At 31.3% G+C, this 24999-nt stretch overlaps 5 protein-coding genes across 16 annotated transcripts; 3 read left to right on the forward strand and 2 right to left on the reverse strand.

Annotated features, from left to right (window-relative positions):
- Positions 1-208: 208 nt before the first annotated feature.
- LOC107423397 (E3 ubiquitin-protein ligase At4g11680) lies at positions 209-4332 on the forward strand. The gene is made up of 4 exons (XM_016032941.4): positions 209-782; positions 2610-2729; positions 3184-3481; positions 3800-4332. Exons 1-4 carry the CDS (start codon positions 295-297, stop codon positions 3959-3961), a joined length of 1068 nt encoding a protein of 355 aa, XP_015888427.2. The 5' UTR covers positions 209-294; the 3' UTR covers positions 3962-4332.
- Positions 4061-7958, reverse strand: LOC107423400 (large ribosomal subunit protein cL37). 5 transcript variants are annotated; one of them, XM_025076023.3, is made up of 3 exons: positions 7777-7958; positions 6816-7193; positions 4061-5244 (listed from the first exon to the last, which is right to left on the reverse strand). In XM_025076023.3, the coding sequence occupies exons 1-2, from the start codon at positions 7868-7870 to the stop codon at positions 6841-6843; spliced, it is 447 nt and encodes a 148-aa protein (XP_024931791.3). In that variant the 5' UTR covers positions 7871-7958; the 3' UTR covers positions 4061-5244; positions 6816-6840. The 5 variants fall into 5 exon arrangements, with proteins under 5 accessions (XP_024931791.3, XP_015888434.3, XP_015888433.3 ...); XM_016032948.4 differs by lacking the exon at positions 4061-5244 and adding an exon at positions 5411-5784; XM_016032947.4 differs by lacking the exon at positions 4061-5244 and adding an exon at positions 5411-5790.
- Positions 7959-11131: 3173 nt separating this feature from the next.
- Positions 11132-12252, forward strand: LOC125423277 (NAC domain-containing protein 19-like). The gene is made up of 2 exons (XM_048476966.2): positions 11132-11338; positions 11751-12252. The coding sequence occupies exons 1-2, from the start codon at positions 11153-11155 to the stop codon at positions 11886-11888; spliced, it is 324 nt and encodes a 107-aa protein (XP_048332923.2). The 5' UTR covers positions 11132-11152; the 3' UTR covers positions 11889-12252.
- A 438-nt stretch (positions 12253-12690) lies between these two features.
- Positions 12691-18721, reverse strand: LOC107423399 (aladin). Its single transcript, XM_060815708.1, has 14 exons — positions 18522-18721; positions 18305-18360; positions 17788-17952; positions 17254-17368; positions 17013-17112; positions 16654-16835; positions 16248-16304; positions 15669-15756; positions 15502-15577; positions 14379-14478; positions 13604-13655; positions 13333-13470; positions 13093-13180; positions 12691-12884 (listed from the first exon to the last, which is right to left on the reverse strand). Exons 1-14 carry the CDS (start codon positions 18577-18579, stop codon positions 12822-12824), a joined length of 1338 nt encoding a protein of 445 aa, XP_060671691.1. The 5' UTR covers positions 18580-18721; the 3' UTR covers positions 12691-12821.
- A 7-nt stretch (positions 18722-18728) lies between these two features.
- On the forward strand, positions 18729-22664 carry LOC107423406 (protein ROOT PRIMORDIUM DEFECTIVE 1). Of its 8 annotated transcripts, none has more exons than XM_048477436.2 (4): positions 18729-18876; positions 19220-21074; positions 21579-21646; positions 21728-22664. In XM_048477436.2, the coding sequence occupies exon 2, from the start codon at positions 19594-19596 to the stop codon at positions 20974-20976; it is 1383 nt and encodes a 460-aa protein (XP_048333393.2). In that variant the 5' UTR covers positions 18729-18876; positions 19220-19593; the 3' UTR covers positions 20977-21074; positions 21579-21646; positions 21728-22664. The 8 variants fall into 8 exon arrangements, with proteins under 8 accessions (XP_048333393.2, XP_048333392.2, XP_060671690.1 ...); XM_048477435.2 differs by having other exon boundaries at positions 18734-18876; positions 19589-21074; XM_048477439.2 differs by having other exon boundaries at positions 18862-21074; positions 21728-21827; positions 22014-22664.
- The last annotated feature ends 2335 nt before the right edge of the window (positions 22665-24999 follow it).

The following is a 24999-nucleotide window of genomic DNA, read 5'->3' on the forward strand; positions in this document are numbered from 1 at the left end:
AAAAAAAATTATATAATCTTATGAATGAAAGAAATTAAAATATGGGTAAAAATTCTAAATTTTATTTTAAAAAAATCCTTTATATATAATTATCCTAATTTTGCCTTACAACCAAACCGCCAAAAAAAACAAAAATCTGAACAGAAGCAACGGCGTCGTTTAAAAGCACACACACGGAGACACTCTCTTTCCTCCACGAGCACCCACATTTTCTGAGTGCTTTGTGCCACCAGCACTCACACACACTCTCCACCAGCTCCTCTCTCTCTCTCTCTCTCTCTCTCTCTCTCTTCAATGGCGGAACAACAACAGCAGCCACTTCATGCCACCACCGCCAGAAGAACTGGGTGGGCCCTCCGTCTCCCATTTCTCAGCACCACAACCTTCTCTCTCCCTCTCTCTCGCTACACAACCCAACTGCTCTCCGCCGCCGACCGCCACCGGATTCTCCTCGGAGACTGCGTAGGAACCCAATCGGTTGCCGATGTTGTCGATGATGACGATGATGAAGACGGTCGGTCCTTTTACGGCGAGGCCTGTGCTTACTCGAAGCCCGTTATGGTCCTCGACGTGGTTTGGAACCTGGCTTTTGTTATGGTCTCGGTGGTTGTGCTTTTGTCGAGTTTCAGAGAGCGACCTTCTAGCCCTTTGAGGATATGGGTTGCTGGGTATGCTCTGCAGTGCCTTTTGCATGTGGGTTGTGTCTACTTTGATTATCAGAAGCAATGGCGTGCTGATCTGGAGGGTCTTGATGGGTTTTCTTCGTCTTATAAACGCACCAGGTAGCTTTATTCCATAAAATTTTACTTTCTTTTTGTTTTTGTTACAAAGTTGTTGAAGTCAAATGTTATGGTGATTGCTTTAGGATTGTTTTTGAATTTTGTTGTCTTTTCTTATGTGGGTATATGATGAAATTAAATTACTTCCACGTTGCGAGAAAATTGAGGTATCTGTGAAGTAAATTAGTCGGTGACTGAGTTTATCATCAGTGATATTGGGTTCTGATGATTTATGTCAATTTGTTCTGGCAAAATTAATTTCTTGGATTATATATCGCATGTTATTTTTAATCATATTTGGCTTTTTTGTCAATTGAGATTCTCAGATTTGTGGGTGTATTTTGTTTTGTGACACATTTTGAAGTACATTGAATGCACTGGTTTTGATTCTTTCTGTTTATGTATGTTTTCTCTTGCCCTCTCTCTTTGCCTGCTGAGGTTGCAGTTTAACAAGTGCTTAGATTAATGGGCTTTCATAATGCTGTATGTCAGGGGCAATTAGGGGTTTTGGATTTTTCTTAAAGACAAAATAACAAAATCTAAACATGTTTTGGTATTTATAATTTTGCATTAAGAAGGTGCTCCAAGTTTTTATTTCAGGTTAGGATAACGATAATAAGTTGGGAAATGACATATTTCAGGCATTTCGATCTGATGTACGCAGTGATTGCGAGAATAGTTAGGTCTTTGACATCAAGTTTGAAAGAAAATTATATTTCAGTGATGTGGCCAATTTAGGATGTTAAGAAATCTGCAAAAAGACTTTGAAAGACTATGTTTTGTCAATGTGACATAGCTCGCTTGCCTTTATTTGTTTGTATTCTTAAGATAAGTTTGATCCTAGAGATGCAATAAATTTGTCAGTTTGACTAAATAAAGTTCAAAATGTTTATTGTCTTGCCATTATATGTCATATTTCAACTTCAATCTAAGCAAGGAATCATCTCTAACCTCTCGTGACCATACATGAGTTTACTAGTTTGAAATTTGTTGAAATGGTGAGGAGGTCTAAATCTATTTGAGTTGACTCTAGAACCTAAATGGAATAAATGATAATGAACTAGAGCTTATAATAATTTGGGTAATCATTGTTCTGTTTTTGATGCCATTTAACGTTTCTGCTATTACTTTTCTTAAGCGGAATGATTTTTTCCTTTTTTCCTTTAAACTAATTTGTCATGTGAGGGAGGTTCTGGTATTCATTAACTAAAGGGAATCCCTTTTGTTGAAGTTCTCAAAATGGGTGGCTTTTCATAGTATTGTTAACTTGTTACAGGATCCTTTAGTGTTGGAAAATGGAAATTATCATAGGGTGGTGGTAATTCTCAAAACTGAATTTAAGAAAATAGAAAATGACCGGATTTACTGCTTGTATCATTGATGTACTTGTTTTCTATCTGTTACTCACTTTTATTTATTTATTTATTAGTTTGTTTTTAATCCTTTTTGCTTGATTCACAATTCACAATGTAAACCAATTGGATCTGTTATATTCTGGAATGATTTGCCTTTGATTTATCATCTTCCTGTTGTCCATCAGTGTTTGTAAGCAGAAATTGTTGTGAGCACATCTAATTGCATGTAGTATATAACCTGTAAGGAAGATTTTTTGGCGTAATAGTTAACTGGAGATGCACCTTATGATTTGCCAATTACCAAACTATAGCATTAGACATATTTGGACAAAAGCATTTATGCTGCAATCTAAGGACACAGCAAATCTTTCTTTTGAGTGTAATCAGGCACAACTGCAAAGATTAAAGTGAGAAAAGTTGTAAACTAAATTGAAAATTAATTAACTTCCAAGTAACAGTTATGTTTATTTCTCAGCAATGCAAAAAGGCTGGAGACAATGAATACATTGATGTCATCTCTCTGGTGGATTATTGGATTCTACTGGATTGTAGTGGGTGGCCAAGCACTTTTACAAGATTCTCCCCGTCTCTACTGGTAACAGTCACACTTTGAAGTTTAAAATTAACTCTTTGTATTTTTAAATATATCTTTTATGTCTAATTAACAATTTAATAATATAGTTGGATATATCTTTTATGTCTAATTAACAATTTAAGAATATAGTTGGACGCCTCAAGTTGCATTTAGTACTAAAGACAAGCATGTTGTGTTTACAGTTTAAATGATGTACTGCTATGTATATTCTATTGAATATTTTATTCTGCTTGTCAACATGTATATGTACCTTTTATTGTTGTTTGAGGTGCCATTATGTTCATTCATTACTCAAAAGTTTGTCCTTTCATTGGGTTGGAATAATAGGAATTGTATCAGCTTAAAAACCAGTGATATATTACAGTTCTCCATGATGGATACAATAATCAAACATGATATGTTTTTATGTTTTATTTTTTTAGCTTCTTAACAAATAAATATATTGAAACTGCAGGTTGACTATGGTCTTTCTAGCATTTGATGTGTTCTTTATCATCTTTTGCATTGGGATGGCGTGTGTCATTTTCTTTGGTCTCTGCTGCTTCCTTCCAATTCTAGCTTTTGCATATGCTATGGCCATTAGGGAAGGTGCATCAGAAGATGAGATCCAAACTCTTCCCAAATATAGATTTCACCTGCATAATCCATTTGGAACATGTGATAATGGTAAGAAGCTAGAAATTGTTGTGGAGAGGTTAGATTCGGACAACAGTAGCAACGTCAAGGAACTTGTTCTTTCTTCAGAGGATTCGGTAAGCACTGTTGCACAACTTTCACCTCTTGATCTCATTTTATGTATTTGTCTGGTTTCTGAGTTTATTGCATGATTCTTTTCCTAATGCTATTTGTTATTTGCTTGCTTTTCATCTTTACACCTTCTTTATGTTGGATGGTGCTATATATTAAAATCTTTTTGAATTAATGTTTGATGTATTGACTTTGCAGCTGTTTTGGAGGAAAGCCCTTTTGTTAAGTTGCATCTATTTAATGTCAGAGTGCTGCATTTGCAAACTTTATGCAAAGAAGAGATGTTTTCAAAATGTAGCTCATTCTTCTTTTTGTTTTTATAGGAGTGCTGCATTTGTCTTTCCAATTATGATGATGGGGCAGAACTCTATGCCCTTCCATGCAACCATCATTTCCATTGTGGGTGCATAAGCAAGTGGCTCCAAATAAATGCAACCTGTCCTCTCTGCAAATTCAATATCATGAGGGCTGATACCTTGGTTTGATGATCGCTTCTCGTCGAGTTGAGAATTAGTTGAACTCCAAGCGAAATTTCTCTGGAGTTTACTGACTTGCTGACAACTGATGGTAAAAAGGAAAATTAGTGTTAAAAAAAATAGAAAAAAGTTTGAGATAAAAATGTTTCCTTGCATGGTTTCCCATCTTTGGAATATTTTACTCTTTCCAAATCCTCTGTATATAGAATATGAATCTCTTTAGAACTTAATGTATGGTGGTGGGTGTACAATTTGTAGATGTAAATTGAAAAGGCAGAAGTGGGAATCAATGAAGAATGGGGGATAATATATAATTGATTTCTCTTGAAAATTATAATTGCAGTAAATGCATATTGATTTTAAAATTTATCCATTAGAAATGACACCGTTTGTTTTAGATTTTTCTCTTTTTTTCCCAACACGACCATTTGTTTTATATTGACGTAGTTAAAGTTATTAATATTTTACCATATGAGAATCAACTGAAATTTTAATTCAAATGTGATCACCAATGATGATTGATGATTTACAGCGAGAGATTAATGATCCTTCAAAATAAAAAATAATAATAATAATAATGATACTTTAAAATAGAAAAATAAAAAATGAAAAAGGGTTCAATAGCGATGTAATTTGTGTAGATGAAATAGATATAATAAATAAAATAAAATGAAAAACGATACTGCATACCTAATTTTATAAACAGGTTACTATTAAGAACAAGAGCATTCTATCTCTTTAAGGATAGCTTGTCTATTGAGGATAGCCTAAATAGCAATGATCAGTCGCACTAACCTCAAGGTTTGAGGATAGCCCAAATGGCAATAATCATTTGTAATAACTCCAGGTCTTGGTTCGAGAAAAACCAACATGATTTGGCAGATGAATATGCAATAACAAATCTTCTATTATCAAAATATAGATAACAAAACAACAGTTTGAGGCTTGGCTTGTGCCAACTTCCAATTCCAGAGTCCTTATCAGACTAGTAATTCAGATTTTTTAAACAATGTGATCTTAATAACCATATTATCAACTTCCTTTCCTAAAATTCCCAAAACTTCGAGCAAGTTGTGTTTTGAATAATAACCAAAGAACGGCACGAGAGGCTTTCATTATCATAATTCGATAACAAGAGATCAATCAATTGTACTATTAAGTAACAACAATTCTGAAAAAAACTGTTAGAAAATGGACCCAACTATATATGATGCTAAGTTGCTGACACAATAGACAGTCAACATGCAAAATGAATTATGTAATAGAAAATTGGTAAGATTCTGTTTAAGCGGCTGCAAGAACAAATGTAAAAGCCAATAAGAAACTAGGTCAAGTTTGCCTGAGAGAGCACAACAGACTACAATGTCAAAGAAAAATGTAAGCAATCAACCAGCATTGCTTTGAGGTAAGTAAAGTACCAATCAAAGTAATATTTTGGAACAGGGGCTACACAATATATATATAAACAGCTAAAAACAAGGCCTTATATTGCGTTGAACAACAAACACTAGCTCAGTAGAACGTGGAAGGTTTACTGGAAATCCTCAACAGCTTACACACATGATATACTAGGAAAAAGAAACACAAGAAGCATCACTCTTAGATGGGCATTAACAACATCTGAAGAAAATGCTATGATCCTAACTTGTCAAACAAGAAAAGAAATTGAAGTTTATAATGCAATGCAAGGAATGGTAGGGAGAAGTTGTTTAGCAACAACAATTTCTAAGTTTCCATTATTTTGGGATATGATTGCCCAAAATGCTCTAAGACATTGGTTGAGCTCTCCTTTTCTTTTTGTTTTTGTTCCTTCATCCTTTTAACCCTTCAACCTGTGACTTTGAAACCCATAAAATAGCTGAAATTTTAATAAACAGCTCAACAGAGAGAGGAGGATTCACAAAATTTCACAAAATTTAAGGAAAGAGTTCAATATTTACTTTCTGTGGTTCATTCAAAACTGTCAACTCACTAAAATATGCCATGCATATCCTAATTTGGCCCTAAAATCCTTCTCATGGCATCGCTCTCCCCGTCTTCCATATCAAGACTGGAGAATCCTGAAGTCAAATAAAGATATTCACTGTCCCAAATAAACACCATATGCTGCCCAGTGTAGCTAGTTTACTATATGCATGTCAAGCAGCTTTTGAGCTTTAGACAGTCTCCACAAACCCAAATCTTTTACACGTTAACAAAATATTGCCTAAAAAACAAAATGGCTTCTCTACCTTGTTTAATAGTTTTCTTCTGCAGTTTTCAGGGACGAAAAAACCTTGACCTTAAATATGAAATCATATAATCTAGAACTCCAACAATAATTCAATTTTAAATTAAATAGTTTTCTTCTGCAGTTTGCAGGGAAGAAAAAACCTTAATCTTAAATATGAAATCATATGGTCTACAATTCCAAAAATAATTCAATTATAAGTTAAATAAACTTAAAAATTGGTTATATCTCTCTTAAAAGCACGAGATTATCAAAGGATGTTCACAAGAAATAAGATGATAAGGCATTAATTTCATTATTACTTGATGGTGGATGGGACACAGTTGCATGCTCAACAAAAGTTACCAATCTTCTCAACTTAACATTAAGCACATAGATGCTTGTTAGACCTTGCAAAATCCAACAGTCACAGGGATTGATTGATAAACCTGTAACTTTGCAAAGTTAATCTATCAAGCTGAAGAAAGACAACAAATTCTAACCATCTTTGATTTGATTTCCAAACAAATTACAGAATAACAAATTGATGAAATCATTAAGATTCTAAAGAACCAACATATCGATATGAGGTACATTCAATCTTGCAATAACAAAATGGTGCCAACATGAGAAGCACATGGATCAGAATTAAACCTGCAAGATGATCTCAGGTTAAAGATCAGACATTCTTCAACTTCTTCATCTTTGAAGGAGGCCAATTGCCTTTCTTTCTCAATCTTCGCTTCCGAACGAGCCGCTTCCTCCGAAGCCTAATTTTCTTAGCCAATTTCATCCTCAGCTTCTGCTCCTGCCTCTCCTTCAGCTTTGACTCCAGGGGAAGCTTGTTAACCGGTACTACCTCATCCTTGCCATCTGAAGGGGCCTCACTACCATCAGTGGGGCCACTTCCATCAGTGTCAGAAGAAGCCTTGACAACTACAGAAGCACTCCTCTTGACAATGAAGGGCATCTGAATCTGAACTCCATAAGATTTTGGCTGCAGACCAATGAGCTTAACTTGCAAGCTGGAAACTGAATAAAGACACACACTTTAAATGTACCAGTACTAGCTTAAAAACAAACAAAATTTACAGAATTAACGATATTATATATATATATATATATAAAATCAAATAAATTCCCATTTTGGATTGCGAAGTCATGAGGGATTAGGAAAAAGAACTATAAAGGGTTTAAGTTTTCACTGTTTGTTTAAAAGACAAGTTTGAAGAGAAATAAAAATACAAAGTACAAACATGAAAATAAAATGCCATGTTCAATTTTCCAAGAAAATAAGTAAAGATTTAACTTTCTTTTAATTTTTTATTTTCTTAGTGGGAACCAAGTAGCAAACATGTTGAAGATAACAAACGCAGATGAAACCAGAATCCGAAACAAAGAAGAATACAACATATTTGATGGAAAACCTGAATGAGCTTAAAATAAGAATGGTATAGCTGCCGAAATAGAAAATATGTTCCATAATCCAATGGGTTTGTTGGGTCTGGAAATCCATAAACCCAATACTCAGAATCAGCCAAAGAATGCAAAAACATACAGAATGAAGTAGAAAAACAAGTAATTTTAGGGAAATCAATGAAAGATAGAAACTTACTGTACGGGGTGGAAGGTAATGAAGAAGAAGAAGAAGAAGAAGAAGAAGAGAAGAGTGGATTGGTGAGACAAGTAGAAGAGCATAGGAGAGCCATGTTTTGCTCTCTCTTTCTGTCACTCTGTTTTTTGGGAAAAGACTGAAACTTTTGGTTGGTGTTTTTGGGTCGTTTGGATAAGCCAAAGCTCCTTCTGTCTCCGAGACGACCGATGATGGGCACAAATGAACGGCTATGATTTGAATAATAATTATTATTATTTTTTTAAATCAATATTAAATGTATTTGAGAAATCTATATAATATATAAAAAAATAACTGTATCAACGTATCCTTCATTTAAATTTCTTCAAAAGTATTATTTTTATTTTTGTTATTATCTATTATTATTTATTATATTCATTATTTTATCATCTATAAATATAACCAAATATATATAAAACTAATTTTTGATATAATTTTTCATAACTATCAAATAATTTATATCTATATAATATATAAAAAAAGAACAATATACACCATGTATCAGCGTATCAGTTTTTCAAATTCCTTCCAAAAGTATATTTTTTTATTATTATTTTATTTATTATTCATTTATTTATTATCTTATCTTTTTATGGTTATAACCAAATACATATGGTAATAATTTTGAAATAAATTTAAAATAAATAAAAAAAATTATTTTGTTTTATTTATCAAATAAGTCAAATACATAAAATATATTTGTATATATATAGTTTCTTTAATTAAATATATTTTAAATATTCGTACATATATAAATATGATTACATGGAAATCAATAGAGATATCTTTTTATTTGGGTATAAAAACATAATATCATAAATAATAATTGTTAAATATAACAAAATAAAATTTATTTTCAAAACAAATTATTTGATTTTATTTTATTACCAATTAATATATGTTTTTATTATTACATTAGATGGACGGCTTAGGAAGATCATATTTTAATCAAGTATATTCGAACTAATGAAGAAAGTCATGGAGATCATTATGCAGCTATTATCTTTTTAAATTATATTATTATTATTATATTATAAAATATTATATAATTTAAAAATGGTATATTATTATAATAACTGAATTGCATCATTTATTGTATCCAATAACTATATACAGTAATAAATAAAAAATAAAATAAAAATAAATAAAATATTTTGATTTTAGTTTATTTATCAAATAAGTCAAATAGATTTCAATGATAAAATTAATCTCCTTATTTGATATTCTTAGAAATAGATGTAAACATAAATAAATTAGTAATAGGATTGCTCATTTTATTTGGTAAAAAAATGAATATAATAAACGATTTTCATATTATTACTAAATATATTTTTTCTAAAATTTTCATATACTAATACATATTCATATATATATATATATGTTAATAAATAGAATTATATTATAAAATAATAAAATTAAAATAGAATAATTAATAATGATATTGGTCTTTTTATTAATAAATGGAATTACATTATAAAAATAATAAAATTAAAATAGAATAACTAATAATGATATTAATTTCCTTACCAAGAAATTTAAAATAAATAATATATTTTTTTAAATATTTTTCAAAAAAGTTTAAAATGACATATATATATATATATATATATATATATTTATTTATATATATTTATGTTAACAAATGAAACAAATGCTTAAAATGACTTATATATATATTTATTTATTTTTAAAAGAGAATCTTAAGATTATAATAATATATATGTATGGTAAATAATATTTGAATTTCAAAAAATCAAATAATTCATTTGAATTTCAGTTTCAATTCCATAAATAGAAAATGTATGTAACAATAAATAAATTAATAATGAATTCTATAAATAGAAAATAAATTAATAATAAATTAATAGAAAATTTATTATGGTTATATATACCCAGAATGGATACTAGTATCAATAAAAATATTACAAAATAAAAATTGCTAAATTCCAATTAAAAATATTGGTATCCAAAAATTGAAAGACAACTAAACATTTAGAAATTACTCATACCAAAAAAATTTGGAAACCAAGTCCAGAAAATCTAGGATATATATATATATATATATATATAGTAAAATATTAGGAGTATAAATAAGAGAGCAGGGTCTAAAGCCAAAAAAAATTAAAAAAAAGATAAGAGAGCAGGGTAAGTATAATTACTTGCCTAAAAGGTAGTAGCAAGTGGTACAAGTGGCATAATCGTCAATCTCTCTGTTAGCAATTTTTTTATATAAAACACCCAAACAATGTAACATGTCGGGACTAAGTTTAAATTATTATTTTTATTATTTTGTAGTAAGGTTGGAAAATCATGGTCATGGAGGAAGAGAAAGCAGCAGTAATAGAGAGAAGTAATAGAAACCCTGAGGCATTTTGTTGCAGAGTGACAATGGAGCAGATTATTCAGAGTCTTCCTCCTCTTGGTTATATATTTCAGCCGTCTGATACACTTTTGATCACTGATTATTTGATGAGGAAAATCAACAATCAGCCTTTGCTTGAAAGAGGTGGTATTATCTGGGACCTCCATGCTAATATCTACACATATAATCCTCTTCATCTTGCAAGTAATCTCTCTTTGTAAGTAATCTCTCGTTATTGTATTTTCAAGAGTTGTATGCATGGCCAAATTTTTATTTAATTTTGAAACTGAAATATAATCTGTAAACTAGAGTTCATGATAGGCAATGCTGTTGGAAAACAATATATATATATATATATATATATATATATGTATATATATAATTTTTTCATACTACGGATATTTGTATTTTTTTCATTTGCAAATATTATATTAAGTAAGATATTGTAGATTTTTTTTTCAAATAATATGTTATTGGATTTGATATTCTTATGTTAAAAATAAATATATTTTATATTTGTTTTTAAGTACGTTGTTAGAGTCACCAACTTTATAATTACGGTGAAATGCATTGTTTGAATAAATTTATTGTTAGCAGTTTGAAGTTTTAACAAATTAAATCCTAACTTTTTTGTTGATTTGATGCATAGAGTATCAGCTTTAAGTATTTTATGACCTTTTTATATGTATATATTTTAATAGCTTTAATGTTATTGTTGTTTTAGGAGCTTGAAATCTTAAAACTTGTTAGAGTTTGCTTCGAAGACGAATTCATAATGGTCCGTTTTATTTTATAATTTTTGTAAAAAAAAAATTATTTTAACAGTATGCATTTTTTTTTTTAATTCTTAAGAATAGAAATTTTAACATTTTTCTTGATTTTTGTTTCAATTTTGAAAGAATATCAAAGTTGAACGAGGTAGAAGCAATGTTCTTTTTTATTCCCAAGAAGAAGCTTCAGAAGAATCAACAAAAACGTAAAGAAGCAAACATATTTATGAAAGTGAATAGACGAAGAATTGGAGGAAGAGAGCCGTTTGGCTTTTGGAAATCTGATGGAAATATCATACTAATCCAAAAGAGTAATCATACCATTGGTTGCAAAAAGACCTTCATCTTCTATGGAGATCAAACTACTGACTGGATGATGGAGATATATACAATCGTTAAAGGCACCATTGAGGTATTATTTATTTATTTAATTATTTATTTTTTATGTACATCTTGATTTTTTATTTTTATATTAAGTTGTACTTAACTTAAATCATTCATAATTAGAACATTTAAAATTTAATCAAATATGATTGAATAATTCAGTTCAATTCAATCTAATTCTACAATCCAAACAAAATAGATTATTAAAAATTACACAAATACCCTATTATATTAGAATTCAAAAAAAAAAAATGTACAAGAAAGAGTAATAAAGCAAGAAATGTAAAATATATGAGGGTGTTTATGCAATTTCCACAAATAGAGTTGCATATATTAAATACTGGTAAAATAGATTGGATATGTGCATGATTTTTCCTCAATTTATTACTTCATTTTTTTTTTTTTTATATTTATATTTTTTATTTTTTGATGGATTGCAGTTGGATGACTGGATTTTATGCAAGGTTTATAGGAATGAGAAAGAAAATTATGACTCAGACTGCTATTCAGATTTAGAGACAGACTATTATGACTCAGAATGCTATTCAGATTTAGAGACGGACTCAGACTCAAATTGATGGTGTTTTATAGCAGTATGCTTCCCAATGCATTATTTTCCAATTTATTCATGTAACATAAACTCTTAAAAGTACCCTTAAGCGATGTCAACTAGTTAAGCCTTTTTGTTTCTTCAGTCCCCTTAAAAGGATGGTTTAGTAGCTAAGCCTTTTTCTTTTTCTTTTTTTTTTTTTCCTCATCATTTAAAAAGTCAGCTTAAGAACAGCTTAATGGTAAAATGATTTTTATTTTTATTTTATTTTTTCACATAATGAGAGAGTCCCATTAGGGATGGTCCATCCACAAACAACCATGATCTTGTATGATAAAGAAGTTTCTTTATGGGACTGCCTTCTTTTCGTTTTTCCTTTTGTGTTGATATATTTATTTGTAGAAAAATGTAATATTTGATTCAATTACTTAATTAATTCAATATCTCAAAGGAATGTATTAGTCATTTCATTTTACTCCTTAGTTCATTAAGTTTTCTCATGGATTCTGTTCTATAACTGATTGCATTCTTCCAAATAAAAACTTTTTTACAATCAGTAGTATTTTGCAAGTCTTCTATATTCTCAAAGTATTTCTTGAGCTAAATTACCCAAAAAAAAAAAAAAATGCATTCTTGAGCTAACAAGTTCATCCAAATTGGTTCTAGCTTCAATAGTAATTACAAAAAGTACCAAACTTGTAGAGTTACACTGCTTTGGTAAAGAGTAAAAAGAAAGAAAATCTATTCCTTGTTAGCTGGGAAGGAGAGAAAGAAAAGTGGAAGATGGTAAATCCCTCCGAAATTAGAGATTAGAAGGTTAAAAGATATGGTGGCTTGCAAAATAAATGGAATTACTATTAAAAAAATTAAAATTATTACAAAGTTAAAACTTGTATTCCAAAGGTAAGAACTGATTACAACACAACAAAATCACCTCAATGGTAAGGTAGGGTATTCAAACTTAGGGAAGAACATGGGAGCGAAATATGAGAGGGTAAGTGCAGCAAAATCCGGTACTCCAACACTGCAAACATTAAGTAGAAGTTAAAAATACATTCTCTAGAACCGATTAATACTGTCCAAACATAAAATAGATTACCCTTTATATGGAATTTGGGCTCCAATGAGTAATAAAAGTACATAAAATATTTTTTCTTTCTTCAAAATATGGTTTAAAAACAAACAGAACTAAAATCTTTATCTTGTTGAAGAAGGAATTCACTATAACATACCACAGATAGCAATGGTCCCTGCTTAAATTTATCATGGAATGAAAATGCTATTGGCTTTGGATTCTCCCCTGGACCTCTAATAAATCCACTGTATCATATCACAATAGCATAAGTAACTGGTAAAATGCCTACAAACTGTTCATTTATCAGCAAACCATATTTAATTAATGTAAAATTTTATTCAACATATATAAACAAAAGATTGTCCTCAAACAACAATATACATATATATATACTCACACGAGTGATGCAGAAACCAGTGGTGTCCTTCGAGCATCGTAAATTCCAATTAGACCCCTATATAAATCATCCCCACCTTTAAATGATACAGCCAATCGCTCTCCTGAAGCGTCCCAGGCTATCTTCTCAATGCCCTGACTGAAGGGAAATATATAATACGATTCAAAAATGTTGTTGATTATTACAGATTGATATCCGCAATGGGATTTATAGTTTAAAGAAATTTTTTTAAACACTGTGAACTCTATGGGAGAAAAAAGGACAGTTCTACCTGTTTGTCAAGGACATTATTTCTGGCAGTTCAATGGGCAATAGGTGTGCATCTATAGTAAGCCATCAATAGACAAACAGTCAAAATTATCATAACAATATAAATTGGAAAAAATTTTCTTTGACAACTTTAGTAAAGAACCAGTTAGCACCACACCATGCATAAATGTCTCAAACAAGTCCATTCCACAATAGTAGCATGCTTAAATTGTTAGAACCAACACACATATAGCATTGCTTCAAAAATTCATATGCAGAGCTTCCTCCATATCTCCATCTTGACAAACCTCCTAACCAGTAATACATTAATTACCACTTAAAAGCATGCCAAATTTGGTATAGAGTTTCATATGTATGGATTTCTACTCTCCACCAAAAGTAGTATGGCATATTGATTTCAAATCAGTGCTTCATAACCATGCCTTGTTTTTCAAGGTATTATTAGTAATGCTACTTGATTGTTAGTCAAATTCATAATGATGGAAAAATATCTCATGTATTAGAACATTGCCTTCTTGTGTTCAAATATAACCCTTGGTTTAATCATCCACATTAACAATATTCTTCAATTTGTCATTTTGACAAATCAGCCTGAAATTCTTGTGTGAAATGTGAAATGATATTCCAATTATTTTAGCAATTCTACCAATTGCTCCTAGACAAAAAGTTAGGTACAAGTTTTAAGGTCTAATGCTTGATGTCCTTCTTCACTAAGAAACGAGATGCATTTTAGCAATGGACTCAAACATGAGAACCTCAAAATTAAAGCAACGTACCCAGTGAAGGGGGCTTTGATGCAAAGTGAACAGAACCCAATGTTGAAGATTCAGAAAAAGCAAGTAGAATCATACGCCCATCAGGATCCCATGTCGCTCCCTGATATCAAAAAGACATATTGGGTAACTAAAGAATACTCTTCATGTCGGTATGCATAAATGGACTTTCAAGGCTTTCACCATGTCACAAATTATAGCATCTAACTTGAATCCGACACCAAACAATATGCAACATTAGCAGCCATGCATCAAGTATCAAGAATAATTTCAAAGCAGTTGTGGTGATTACAAATACATTTCCCCATAAAGTCTAACTCATTAAATGGATATTTTTCATGCAAGAAACTGCACTCAGTTCCAATGGTTTTAGATTTAAATTAATAAAAACTCTACATCCAGGAGTAATATTATAAATTTGAAATTGGGATTGTGGATGAGTTGGAAGGTCAATAATATGGGATATAGATTAACTGTATTCTTGTATGAAACTAATTTGAGTCCTCTTAGGTGAATTCCTCGCCTTTTATGAGAAGGATGTCATTTATCTCTCCAAATAATATAAATATTTCTATCGTATTTCTGTATAAAGCTATATTCTATTTCTTTTATCTTTTCAAATGTGTAAATACTTCTGTTGTATTTCCATATGATGCTATGATTCTGTTTCTTTTAAGTTTTTTCTTTGTATAGACTTTATAATTACTTTCTTACTTTCTCTCTAAATGGTGAAACTTCATTAAAATTTCTCAGCTGAAGCTCTTAGAAAGCCTGATTACAATTCTGAACCCCATTCCTGATCTTCTTCTCTTTTTCTTTCTTCCTATACACTGTTTGTTAATCTTTCAGACAGAACCAAACCTTGTTCATGCTGCACCCCCTCAAAAAATCCTAACACAACCTACCACTAAATTACGATAAAATAGTTTTAAGAATAAAGCAATTTATTAATCCTGGTGTTCTGTTGAGCCTCTTTTCACAACTTATAATAAACGTTCCAAAAAACCACATATTTTCTAGCCATTTCCAATATAAAACCTACAAACTTTTAGACTATAGCAACACAAAATCCTAATAATGTTCTTTCCATCACAAACACAACTTGGCAAATATCATTTTTGTTTACCGTGACAAAACCACTAGTTGAAGACCACGGTTCAGATGTCCATGTGTTTGTCTCCCAAAGATAAAAGGTTCCATCACTGTGAAAAGAAAATGATGATCAGCTTAGGCATCCTCTACTGTTTCATTTACAAATAGGATTGAAGAAAATATATATGCAGACAACCATACAATTTAGCAGAAAAGAAGTAATCTCCAGTTGGCGACCACTTCAGCAATGATATGCCCCCCAATCCACGTCGAAATGGAGTTCCCAGGCCTGAAAATCATGCAATGATCATAAACCATAATCAGAACAAGATGGCTCAATCAACAATAATTGTACTACATGTTCAATAAAACAGTTGGAACTAGCTGTTCATGACTTATTTTTATGCAAAATTTTTAGGTCATTATTCAGATAATTTTGTCTAGGTCTCCCTTTCAAAAGTTCTACTCTAAAGTGAAGCTTGATCCTTCTTATGCCTAAGACTTAAAAAATGGTATTAGTTCTGCATTTTTGTAACTAGCTAAATCTCCTGTGGGTTATGACGTTTTGACATTAAAGAAATTAGACCAGCAAATCATCAGAAACTGTCAGTTTGCCATATTCCAATAACTAACATCCAAAAAGAAAATGGAATACAGTGCCATCTAAATAGTTTATTGCATCCAGTATCCCAGAGAACAGGTTGAGTGCTCTGAAAGGCGTCCCAACATAAGACTCTAAATGAAATGTAACAATTAAAGAGGATAAGAGTATTATAATACCTTGAGCAACATCCCATATGGTAAATGAAGAGCTTTCATAAGAGGCAGAAGCCAAAAATGTGAATATATAAGTTAAGAAATTTTCGAATCAACACAGTGACTAAGACCTAGACAACAAGTTCTGAGAAACAAGGGCACATTTTTACATGAATGAATTCAACCTCCTTCTTTATTTATAAACAAAACAAACAAATGAATTTTAAACATCATGTTTCTTTTATCAAAAGTAATTTGGTATTATTATAACAATGAAAAAATAAAGCTTGTCTAGAAATAAATAAAAAAAAGAAAAAGAAAAAAAGAAGTCCGCAGACCAGAAAAGATGAATTAATTCCATTAGACAGATTAAATTGAATATAGAGTACTATTATTCACAATTGAAAGCTAATGTAAAATAGGTTTGGATATCTTCCATCAGGACTCCAGGAGAGGGCACTAATTTGCTCATTGTTCTGACTTTTAAGAAAATCCACCAGAATATACCGGATTCCAGAACCTCTTGAGAGGGTTCCCAAGAAGGAAGCTGCACCAGATCTCACAGATGCTGCGTTCCCAGGGTAAGAGGCAGCCCAAATGCAAATTCCACCACTGAAGGAATAAAACCAATCAATTTAGAAAAGTAGTCATAATGTTTTCTCACAAAACTTTATTCCTTTCTTTGGTCGCCTTAGTAATTTTGTACATTATATGGCATATCTAATAGACACAGAAATAGACAAGATAATATAAATTTCAGTACAAAAACGAAATAAATATGATACTCGCTTGCATGCTACGGAAAGTGTTCTTCCACCGTTTGGCCTCCACTCAAGTACTTTAACATCTCTCTGATATTCATTAGCCAAAATGCATGGATCCTTCCCTTCTGTTCATAGCACAAAAATAACAATTGCACATTAAAAATATGGCAAACTGAGAGCTCTTCAACAAAACTAAATTTAACAAAAACTAGATCAGAACAATGTAAACTATTGGAAAAACCATAACTTGGTAAAAAGGAACTAACCTGAATCCTCGTAATCACGAACTATAACTTGATTTGACCCAGATATAAATGCTATGATATGCTTGTGTTGGTGCCAGCTCACACCCTGAAGATCAACTTCTGGTAACAAGTTCACCTACAAAACTTGTTCAATAAGAACATTGAACCAGAAATACCACTACTACAATACTATCTAACACTTACATAAATGCTTCCAATTGTCTTTTTTTCCTTTTTTTTTCTTAATTATTATTATTATTTTATCCCGATGTCACATGCTTCACATCATGAAGTCTAAAGTGAAGGTTATTATCATTCAGACTGTCATCCATCATATGCACAAGCAGCGAAACTCGAAGCTAATTGAGGGTCCTAGTTGTCTATAAGAAACAATCCAAGCCTGTAATGTTCAATCTGTTTCTTATTCTTGGCCAATTGCATCAAAGTTAAGAATATGCATCAAGGGCCATATTAACCAAATATAACATTTCCCAAAATAAAAGAGTAAGCTAAACAAATAAACTTAAAAAATCACAACATGAAGAATCAACTGACATCATTAGGATGAAAAAGGCGTTTAAGGGAGTCAGTGAAGATCCCTTGCAATGTTCCAATAGTACTCTTTCTTCCTGTTGTAACTGCTCCTTCTGCGTCGCCCTCTGGACTTGGTGGCTGAACTGGCTGATCCAATTGAAACGCAACTGGGCTGAATACCATCCCCTATAGAACAATTACAAATTATCACGTATAAATAGATTCCCAATCCCATAACCCAACCCTTGCATAAATATGCAAATATCATCACTACGTAACCCATAATGCCATCTTGCATAAATATATATATATATATATACAGTAAAAAAAATTGATTTTTTTAAGCAACATTGCTAAGTGTATGATGCTAAACAATGCTGATACAATTTAACTTGATTTTTCATGTACTTTTCCCTACCCAAATGTTAGTCTCAGTGTTATTATTGCTTGGCATTGCATAGAATAGGACAGGAGATTAATGGAAAAACATAGAAGAAATATGAATGAATAAGAAGCAGTGAAATGGGCAATTACTCACAAGAAGCTTTCCATAGGTGTCCCTGGCTCGATCATCCGAGAGCGTATCAGCAGTAACTGCACAACAATGTATGAATGAATATATATAAGAAAATTAGAAAAAGCAGTGCCTTTTCAATAAAATAAAATAAAAAAATACAAAACCCTAAACCCCTAACAAATAAATAAATAAATAAAAATTATAAACCATGGAGGTGCAGAGAGAGAAAGATACGTACTAAGTTCCCGATTGATTTCGCAGACTGTAACCGTACCAGGAGGAGGAAAAGAAGCCATTCTTTTGTTTTTTTTGGAGATGAAATCAGAAGGAGAAGGGGTCTTCTTCTTCTTCTTTCTTGCTTACAGACTGAGGGTTTTTTGCTTTTTGGCTTTATATTTATATATATGTCTATATATATTATATAAAGTATAAAAATTTTCAAATTTTTATGAAAAGACCAAACTGTCCTAGGTTGTTAAGCCTCTCTGGTGGTTCTCTTTCTTTTCTCTGTTTCTTCGATTTACAAACGCGAGCCAGACCCATTCTTTCTCTATAGTTCTTCTTCTTCTTCTTCTTCTGAAAGCTGGATGTGGGTAAGTCCGACTGTTCTCGATTTAGTGACTGAACTTGTTTTCTGTCTTTTATAAATTTCGAACAATGCCTGAAATAATTGGGTGCTTGAATTGATGTTGATTTGGGAGAAAAAGGATTCCTGTTTTGCTGTGTGTGTTTCTGAGTGCTTCTGTAATTGCTTTCTATATTCCATTTTGTTGTTTTATTTTTCTCTGATTTTATGTAAGATTTCTGGGATAGTTTTGAGTTTGATTTTCTGATTATTTGTTGTGAGCGGCTGATGGTTGTATGGAGTTTGTTTCTATTTTAGAAATCTTATGAATTTCTGTCCATGGAGGTTTGGTATGGTTTATGGCAATGCAGGAGACAAACTTCTGGCGTGTGTATGTGTGTATAATAAGAAGAGAAATAGGTATTGAACAGAAGATAATCTGGATGTTGTTCAATTTTGGCCTTGAAATGTCTGGTTTGGCCGCTGAAGCGAGAATGTGAGCAATCGAGATATGAGGAGGACAGAGTGAGGGATTGCTTGTCCCAGAAGAGAAGCAGTTTTTTGTTTCTGTGCTTTCTTTTATTGTGTTTTTTGTGAACTTGTACTTGATGTATTTATAGGTGTTGCAGAAGTGCTAGATAAGGAGAGAACCCTTTTCTCTTTCTCTTGCTTTTTCTCTGTAATAATTTATGCCTCTGAATCCTTCATTTCTCAATTGCTTTCCTCTTTTCCGAATCAAGCACACATGAGGATATTGCAAAGCTTGAGGGTCAGCCTTTTCCAATCTAATACGTCCTCCCAGTCTTGCACAATATGCTGTCCAAAGAACCTATTTGGCCCCTTCAATTCATTCACACAAAAGAGGTGGAAAAAGCCAGTAGTCTCAGCTCAAACTCAGTTAGAAGACAGAACGAGGGATAACAGATTGGACAAACTCACGACCCAGCTTAGAAAGCTCAACATTATCCTCAAACTCCATGATCTCATGTCCCAGAGGAAGCGCGGTCCTTTTGTTTCTTTACAGATCATGGCCCAGTGGAGGAACTTGGTGGGGCTCAATGTTGGCATCGGTGCCTTTGTTCACCACTACCCACATGTTTTCGAAGTATTTACACACTCAGTGAGGCACAATTTATGCTGTAGAATCACTGAGAAAATGTGGTGTTTGATAAAGGAAGAAGCACTTGCTATGAGACAATACGAATTGGAAATAGTTTGTCATGTGAAGAGGTTGTTGATGATGTCTGTCAATGGAACTCTTCATGTACATGCTTTGAGATTGGTTAGGAGAGAACTGGGTCTGCCTGAGAATTTCAGGGACTCCATTCTTGGTAAGTATTCAAATGACTTTAAGTTAGTGGATTTGGAGATTGTAGCATTGGTTGACAGAGATGAGAACTTGGGTTTGGCTGAAATTGAGAAATGGAGAGAGAAAGAGTATAGAGAGAAGTGGTTAAGTGAGTTTGACACAAAATATGCTTTCCCTATTAATTTCCCTACAGGGTTTCAAATTGAGAGGGGTTCTAGAGTTAGATTGAAGAATTGGCAGAGGCTCCCTTACGTAAAACCTTATGAGACAAAAGAAGTTGTTCGTATTCGTACTTGCGGTGGGGTTGAAAGGTACGAGAAGCGGGCAGTTGGGATTCTTCATGAGTTTTTGAGTTTGACAGTAGAAAAAATGGTTGAGGTTGAAAGATTAGCTCATTTTCGGAGGGATTTTGCAATGGAAGTTAATGTGCGTGAGCTGCTTTTGAAGCACCCTGGAATATTTTACATATCCACTAAAGGGAATATTCAAACAGTTTTTCTTAGAGAAGCATATAATAAGGGGTCTTTGGTTGAGTCCAATCCGATATATGAAGTTCGGAGGAAAATGCTGGACCTTATATTGTTAGGGCGTCAAAACACAAGAGAATTGCATGCTACAAAGAAAATTGATGACAATGTAGTTTGCGAAGTAAAGGAGGATGGCAAGAGAGATGGAGTCTGGGTTATCCAAATGTTAGAGAGTTTGAATGGTGGAAGTCCTAATGATGAATTAGGCAAGACTGTTGTTTCACCTGAGGAACAGTTTGATGACTTTTATGAGAACAGTACTGAAAATGACAAATGCACCATCAAGGGATGATCCAAATTAACGTTATGATGGTGGAGACTTTTTTCTTCCATAATGTGGGACTTCTTCAATTACTCAGATTGAAGCTCTCATCACTTATTGACAGTGTTGTAAGTCACATGATCCTCCTTCTCTTGACATATAAGTTTTTATTTTAGAATCTTTAGATGTACGTAACTTCCTGTAGAAAGGATCTGTTGTTAGCTAAAGGAATATCAATTTGGCAGTAGAGAAGAACTCTGTGCTCTACATGGCATATAACTTTTCTTTTCCTCAGTTTTTGAACTAGAACATTTAGTAATTGTGAAGAGAAGTCTTTCTTCTCTTTATATGTTCTTGATTTCAGCCATACTACCCACAAGGTCTTTCATCTGCTCTCTGATGTCTATGGAAGAGGAACATGCATTGAAGCTCCAAGTTAATTATCTATATTCCTTCTCCTTTTCCCTCCTGATCAAACTTCTGAAAATAAATAGACAAATAATTGTTATTTTTTATTGAAGTATTGCTGGATCTGTGATAAATTTTCTTCTTATAGAAGAATTGTTGCAGTGGATGTGTCGTTATTTGCTAGTCATTCTTTCATAATGATCCAAAAAACTTTGCTGATGTAGGAGGCGGTGTTCTTGGTTCGAGGGATTCGCTAGAATTTTAGGACCTCATGGCTTGTCTTTAAATATTGGTAATGCTGTTTATGTATGGTGTTCTATGTTTAGGAAACTTAAATGATTTATTCACATACTTCTATTGCTTGTTTCTCCAGATTTATGTATCAACCACCATGATCATTCAGCCTAGGCGAGTGTTGTATCTATCAATTTGCTGCTGCATGCTTTCCCTTTCTCATATTCTCTTCATGCAAGGTTACCCTTGTTTTCTTTTTTCTGTTTCTGCATTCTATAATTCAGTCTCTTCAAAATTACATATATGTGTATATATATATATATATATATATGCACACACACACACACACACACACACACACACACATACACATATAATATATCTATATAGCAAGTAGTGTATGTGACATTAGAGATAGAGAGCAGCCAACAGAGAATGTCAAGGGCTTGTTTGTCTGGTAGTTCATAATCATGGTGGTGGCCGTCCCCTGCAAGGAAGGAGCAGCCAACAGAGAATGTTGAGGGCTTGTTTGTATGGTAGCTCATAATCATGGTGGTGGCCGTCCCCGGCAAGGAAGACTTATAGATGGAGAAATCTGACTGGAAAGGAAAAGAAGAGGCACCACCACCGATGTGGGATATGGAGGGAAATGATCGGGAGGAGGAAAAGCCATTGCAAGTAGTTGCAGTCTTGCAGATCAGCAAAAGAAGGAAGAGGAAAATGAATGGAACGAAGAATGGGTTTTAAGAGGTGGTGATGAGAATGTGGAAAGGAGGAGTACATGAAGATTCAGAGTGAAGGATCCAAAAGAAGCTACAAAAGTCAAAAGGCTAATGGAATCAGATCAGTGGGGCTCGACATCCTGCCACCAGGTTCAGGTTCTTATACATTTATATACGTATCTGGACTGTGTACACATACATATAACTACGTGTATACGTACATGTACATATATGCATGCTTCCTTTCGTATATATTTCATGCGGCAATGACCGTACACGTGGAATTTTATTAGACCTGATCGCATGACACGAAGTACATAGTTTTTCTTTTGTTAAAATTTTCTTTTATTCTTAGTTCTATAGTTTTCTTTTGTTAAAATTTTCTTTTATTATTGATTCAATTTTTTAATAGCTTTTTATTTGGACGTGATTTAATTTGATTTTATTTCAGCGCAAAAAAAAAAAAAAAAAAAACGTTAAATAATTAGAAAAATCATTAATAGGAGTTAATAATAATAAAGTTCAAAACAAACAAATCCGTACTTAACTTTTTGTTGGTCTAAGCTATCTAGCCCGGGTGGGTAAAATCAAATTTAATCCGACCAATCTAATCCATTTTTAGCAGTTTGGATTGGAATTTTTACATAAATTGAATTAGATTGGGTTCAAAATATCATAAATTGGATTAGATTGGGTTCAAAATATCATAAATTGTTTGGATTGGATCGGTTATTCGGTTGGAAATGTAAACCCAATCCAAATCATATATTATATGATTAAAAAATTATATATATATATTTTTTTTTCTTTTATTTTTATACAATTTTTAATATTTTTTTTAACATATCCACATTTTCCAAATCAAATTGGTGAACCTGTCAAAGTTGATTGATTTATAATTTACCAAAGTTTTAAAGTAAAAATAAAAAAATAAAAAAAAAGGCATGAAGCATTGAATCTTGAGTATTTGAATTTTGATCAATGTATTATTTTATATTATTTATTCTAATAATTTTAATTTAATTTTGTAGCAGTGAGATGATGACTATTAATGCTTGCTACTTAATGAAGTGCATAATGTGTATCAGTTGCTACATTTTCTTCTTTATTTTGCATTGAAAAATGTTTTTTTCCCTTTTTTTTAACATTAATGAGTGTTACTGATTATTGATTATTGTAGATTGTATACTTATAGATTACAATTTTATATTTTATTCTATGTTGAATTACTTTATTTGTATTTTATGTTTAGATAACTATAATTTATTATTTATATTTTATATTTGGACTATTTTTATTTTGTATTATAAATTTATAAACTAATAAGTTTCAAATCGATTAGCCAATCTAAATAAAAATGATCATAAATTATTTGGTTTGGATTTGAATTTAAAACTTTAATGGTATAAAAGAATAAATTTTATCACTTTTCTTTTCTATATTGAGACTAAATTTAAAAAAAAAAAGAAGGAAAAAAAAAAACACTATGTTTGGATTGCTGGAACAGTAAGGAAAAAAGAAAAGAAAATAAAAGAAAAAAATTCAACTCCTTTGTTTGAATTGCTAAAATTAGCGGAAAGGAAATGAGATGATCAGATCATGTGTAATTTAATGAATTTAGCTTTCCATTCAAAATTATTAGAAAATAAAAGAAAATAAAAAGAGTTTAATGAAATTTTGAATATTTCAAAATTAGCTTTATTTGGTAATGCTAATTGATTGAAATATTTTGTATATGGGGATTGAAATATTTTGTATATGGGGTATTTCGGTAGGAAACATAAATTGCATTAATTATTTTTTTCCTTTTCCCTTCATTTTCATTAAACAACAATTATTATAAATATTTTCTTTTTTATCCTTTTCTTTTTCATTTATTAATCATCCAAAAAATAATTATTAATAAATAATTTCTTTTCCTTTTCTCTCCTTTCTTCTCTTTATTAAACTTATCCTTCTTTTTCTCTTGTCCCTTCAATCTTAATATAATGTTAATGTCTTCAAAATTTGCCCACTTAAATTATAATATTATATGAAATAAAAAATTCATAAAATTAATAAAGTTTTGCTTGATAAAATTAATTACTCCAAGTGTCTAAGATCTTGATTTTTCAAACATAAATATGAATGACTTACCAACTAAGAAAAGTGTATTTAATTAAGATTTTTAAAAAAAATTATTATTTTTTTAAGTAACTAACTTTTGCAGATTTAATAAGCTTTTATTGATTTTTATAAAGTTTTATAGAATTATTAAAAACTCTGATTGATTTTTATAAATTTCATTTTAAAGGATTTTGATAAACATGAATACAAATATTATTCTTAAAAGAATATAAAAATTATAAATCACTTCAAAAAATGAAAAATTAGTTATAAAAATAGCAGTAAAAATTCATAAAGATACTGAGACCATTTTATTTTTTGTACATGCCAAGCATAAGTATAAATAATAATAATAATAATAATAATAAAATAATGTAGCTAACCCTTTTCTTATAGGAATCACAAGTTTTTTGCACTTTGGTATGTCTATATATTTATAAGAAAATAAGTATCTGTAATATGAATTATTACTTTTTTTTTTTGGCTAAAAATAATAATTGTTTGTTTAAAACCCTACAATAAAGGAAAAAAAAAAAAAAAAGAATGACCACAACCTGTAAATTCATTTTTTTTTTTTTAAATA

Source organism: Ziziphus jujuba, chromosome 3, assembly GCF_031755915.1.
Source record: "Ziziphus jujuba cultivar Dongzao chromosome 3, ASM3175591v1".
Lineage (NCBI taxonomy): Eukaryota > Viridiplantae > Streptophyta > Magnoliopsida > Rosales > Rhamnaceae > Ziziphus > Ziziphus jujuba.

Excerpts from the sequence above, each read along its gene's own strand:
- LOC107423399 (XM_060815708.1), bottom strand. The coding sequence starts at position 18,579 with ATGGCTTCTTTTCCTCCTCCTGGTACGGTTACAGTCTGCGAAATCAAT. Across the intron at positions 18,361-18,521 it reads CGAAATCAATCGGGAACTTA|TTACTGCTGATACGCTCTCG; the intron begins GTACGTATCTTT and ends ATTGTTGTGCAG. Across the intron at positions 15,578-15,668 it reads TACTTCTTTTCTGCTAAATT|TGATGGAACCTTTTATCTTT; the intron begins GTATGGTTGTCT and ends TTCTTTTCACAG.
- LOC107423397 (XM_016032941.4), top strand. The coding sequence starts at position 295 with ATGGCGGAACAACAACAGCAGCCACTTCATGCCACCACCGCCAGAAGA. Across the intron at positions 2,730-3,183 it reads GATTCTCCCCGTCTCTACTG|GTTGACTATGGTCTTTCTAG; the intron begins GTAACAGTCACA and ends TTGAAACTGCAG. Across the intron at positions 3,482-3,799 it reads TTCTTTCTTCAGAGGATTCG|GAGTGCTGCATTTGTCTTTC; the intron begins GTAAGCACTGTT and ends TTGTTTTTATAG.
- LOC107423406 (XM_048477436.2), top strand. The coding sequence starts at position 19,594 with ATGAGGATATTGCAAAGCTTGAGGGTCAGCCTTTTCCAATCTAATACG.
- LOC107423400 (XM_025076023.3), bottom strand. The coding sequence starts at position 7,870 with ATGGCTCTCCTATGCTCTTCTACTTGTCTCACCAATCCACTCTTCTCT. Across the intron at positions 7,194-7,776 it reads ATTACCTTCCACCCCGTACA|TTTCCAGCTTGCAAGTTAAG; the intron begins GTAAGTTTCTAT and ends GTCTTTATTCAG.
- LOC125423277 (XM_048476966.2), top strand. The coding sequence starts at position 11,153 with ATGAAAGTGAATAGACGAAGAATTGGAGGAAGAGAGCCGTTTGGCTTT. Across the intron at positions 11,339-11,750 it reads TCGTTAAAGGCACCATTGAG|TTGGATGACTGGATTTTATG; the intron begins GTATTATTTATT and ends GATGGATTGCAG.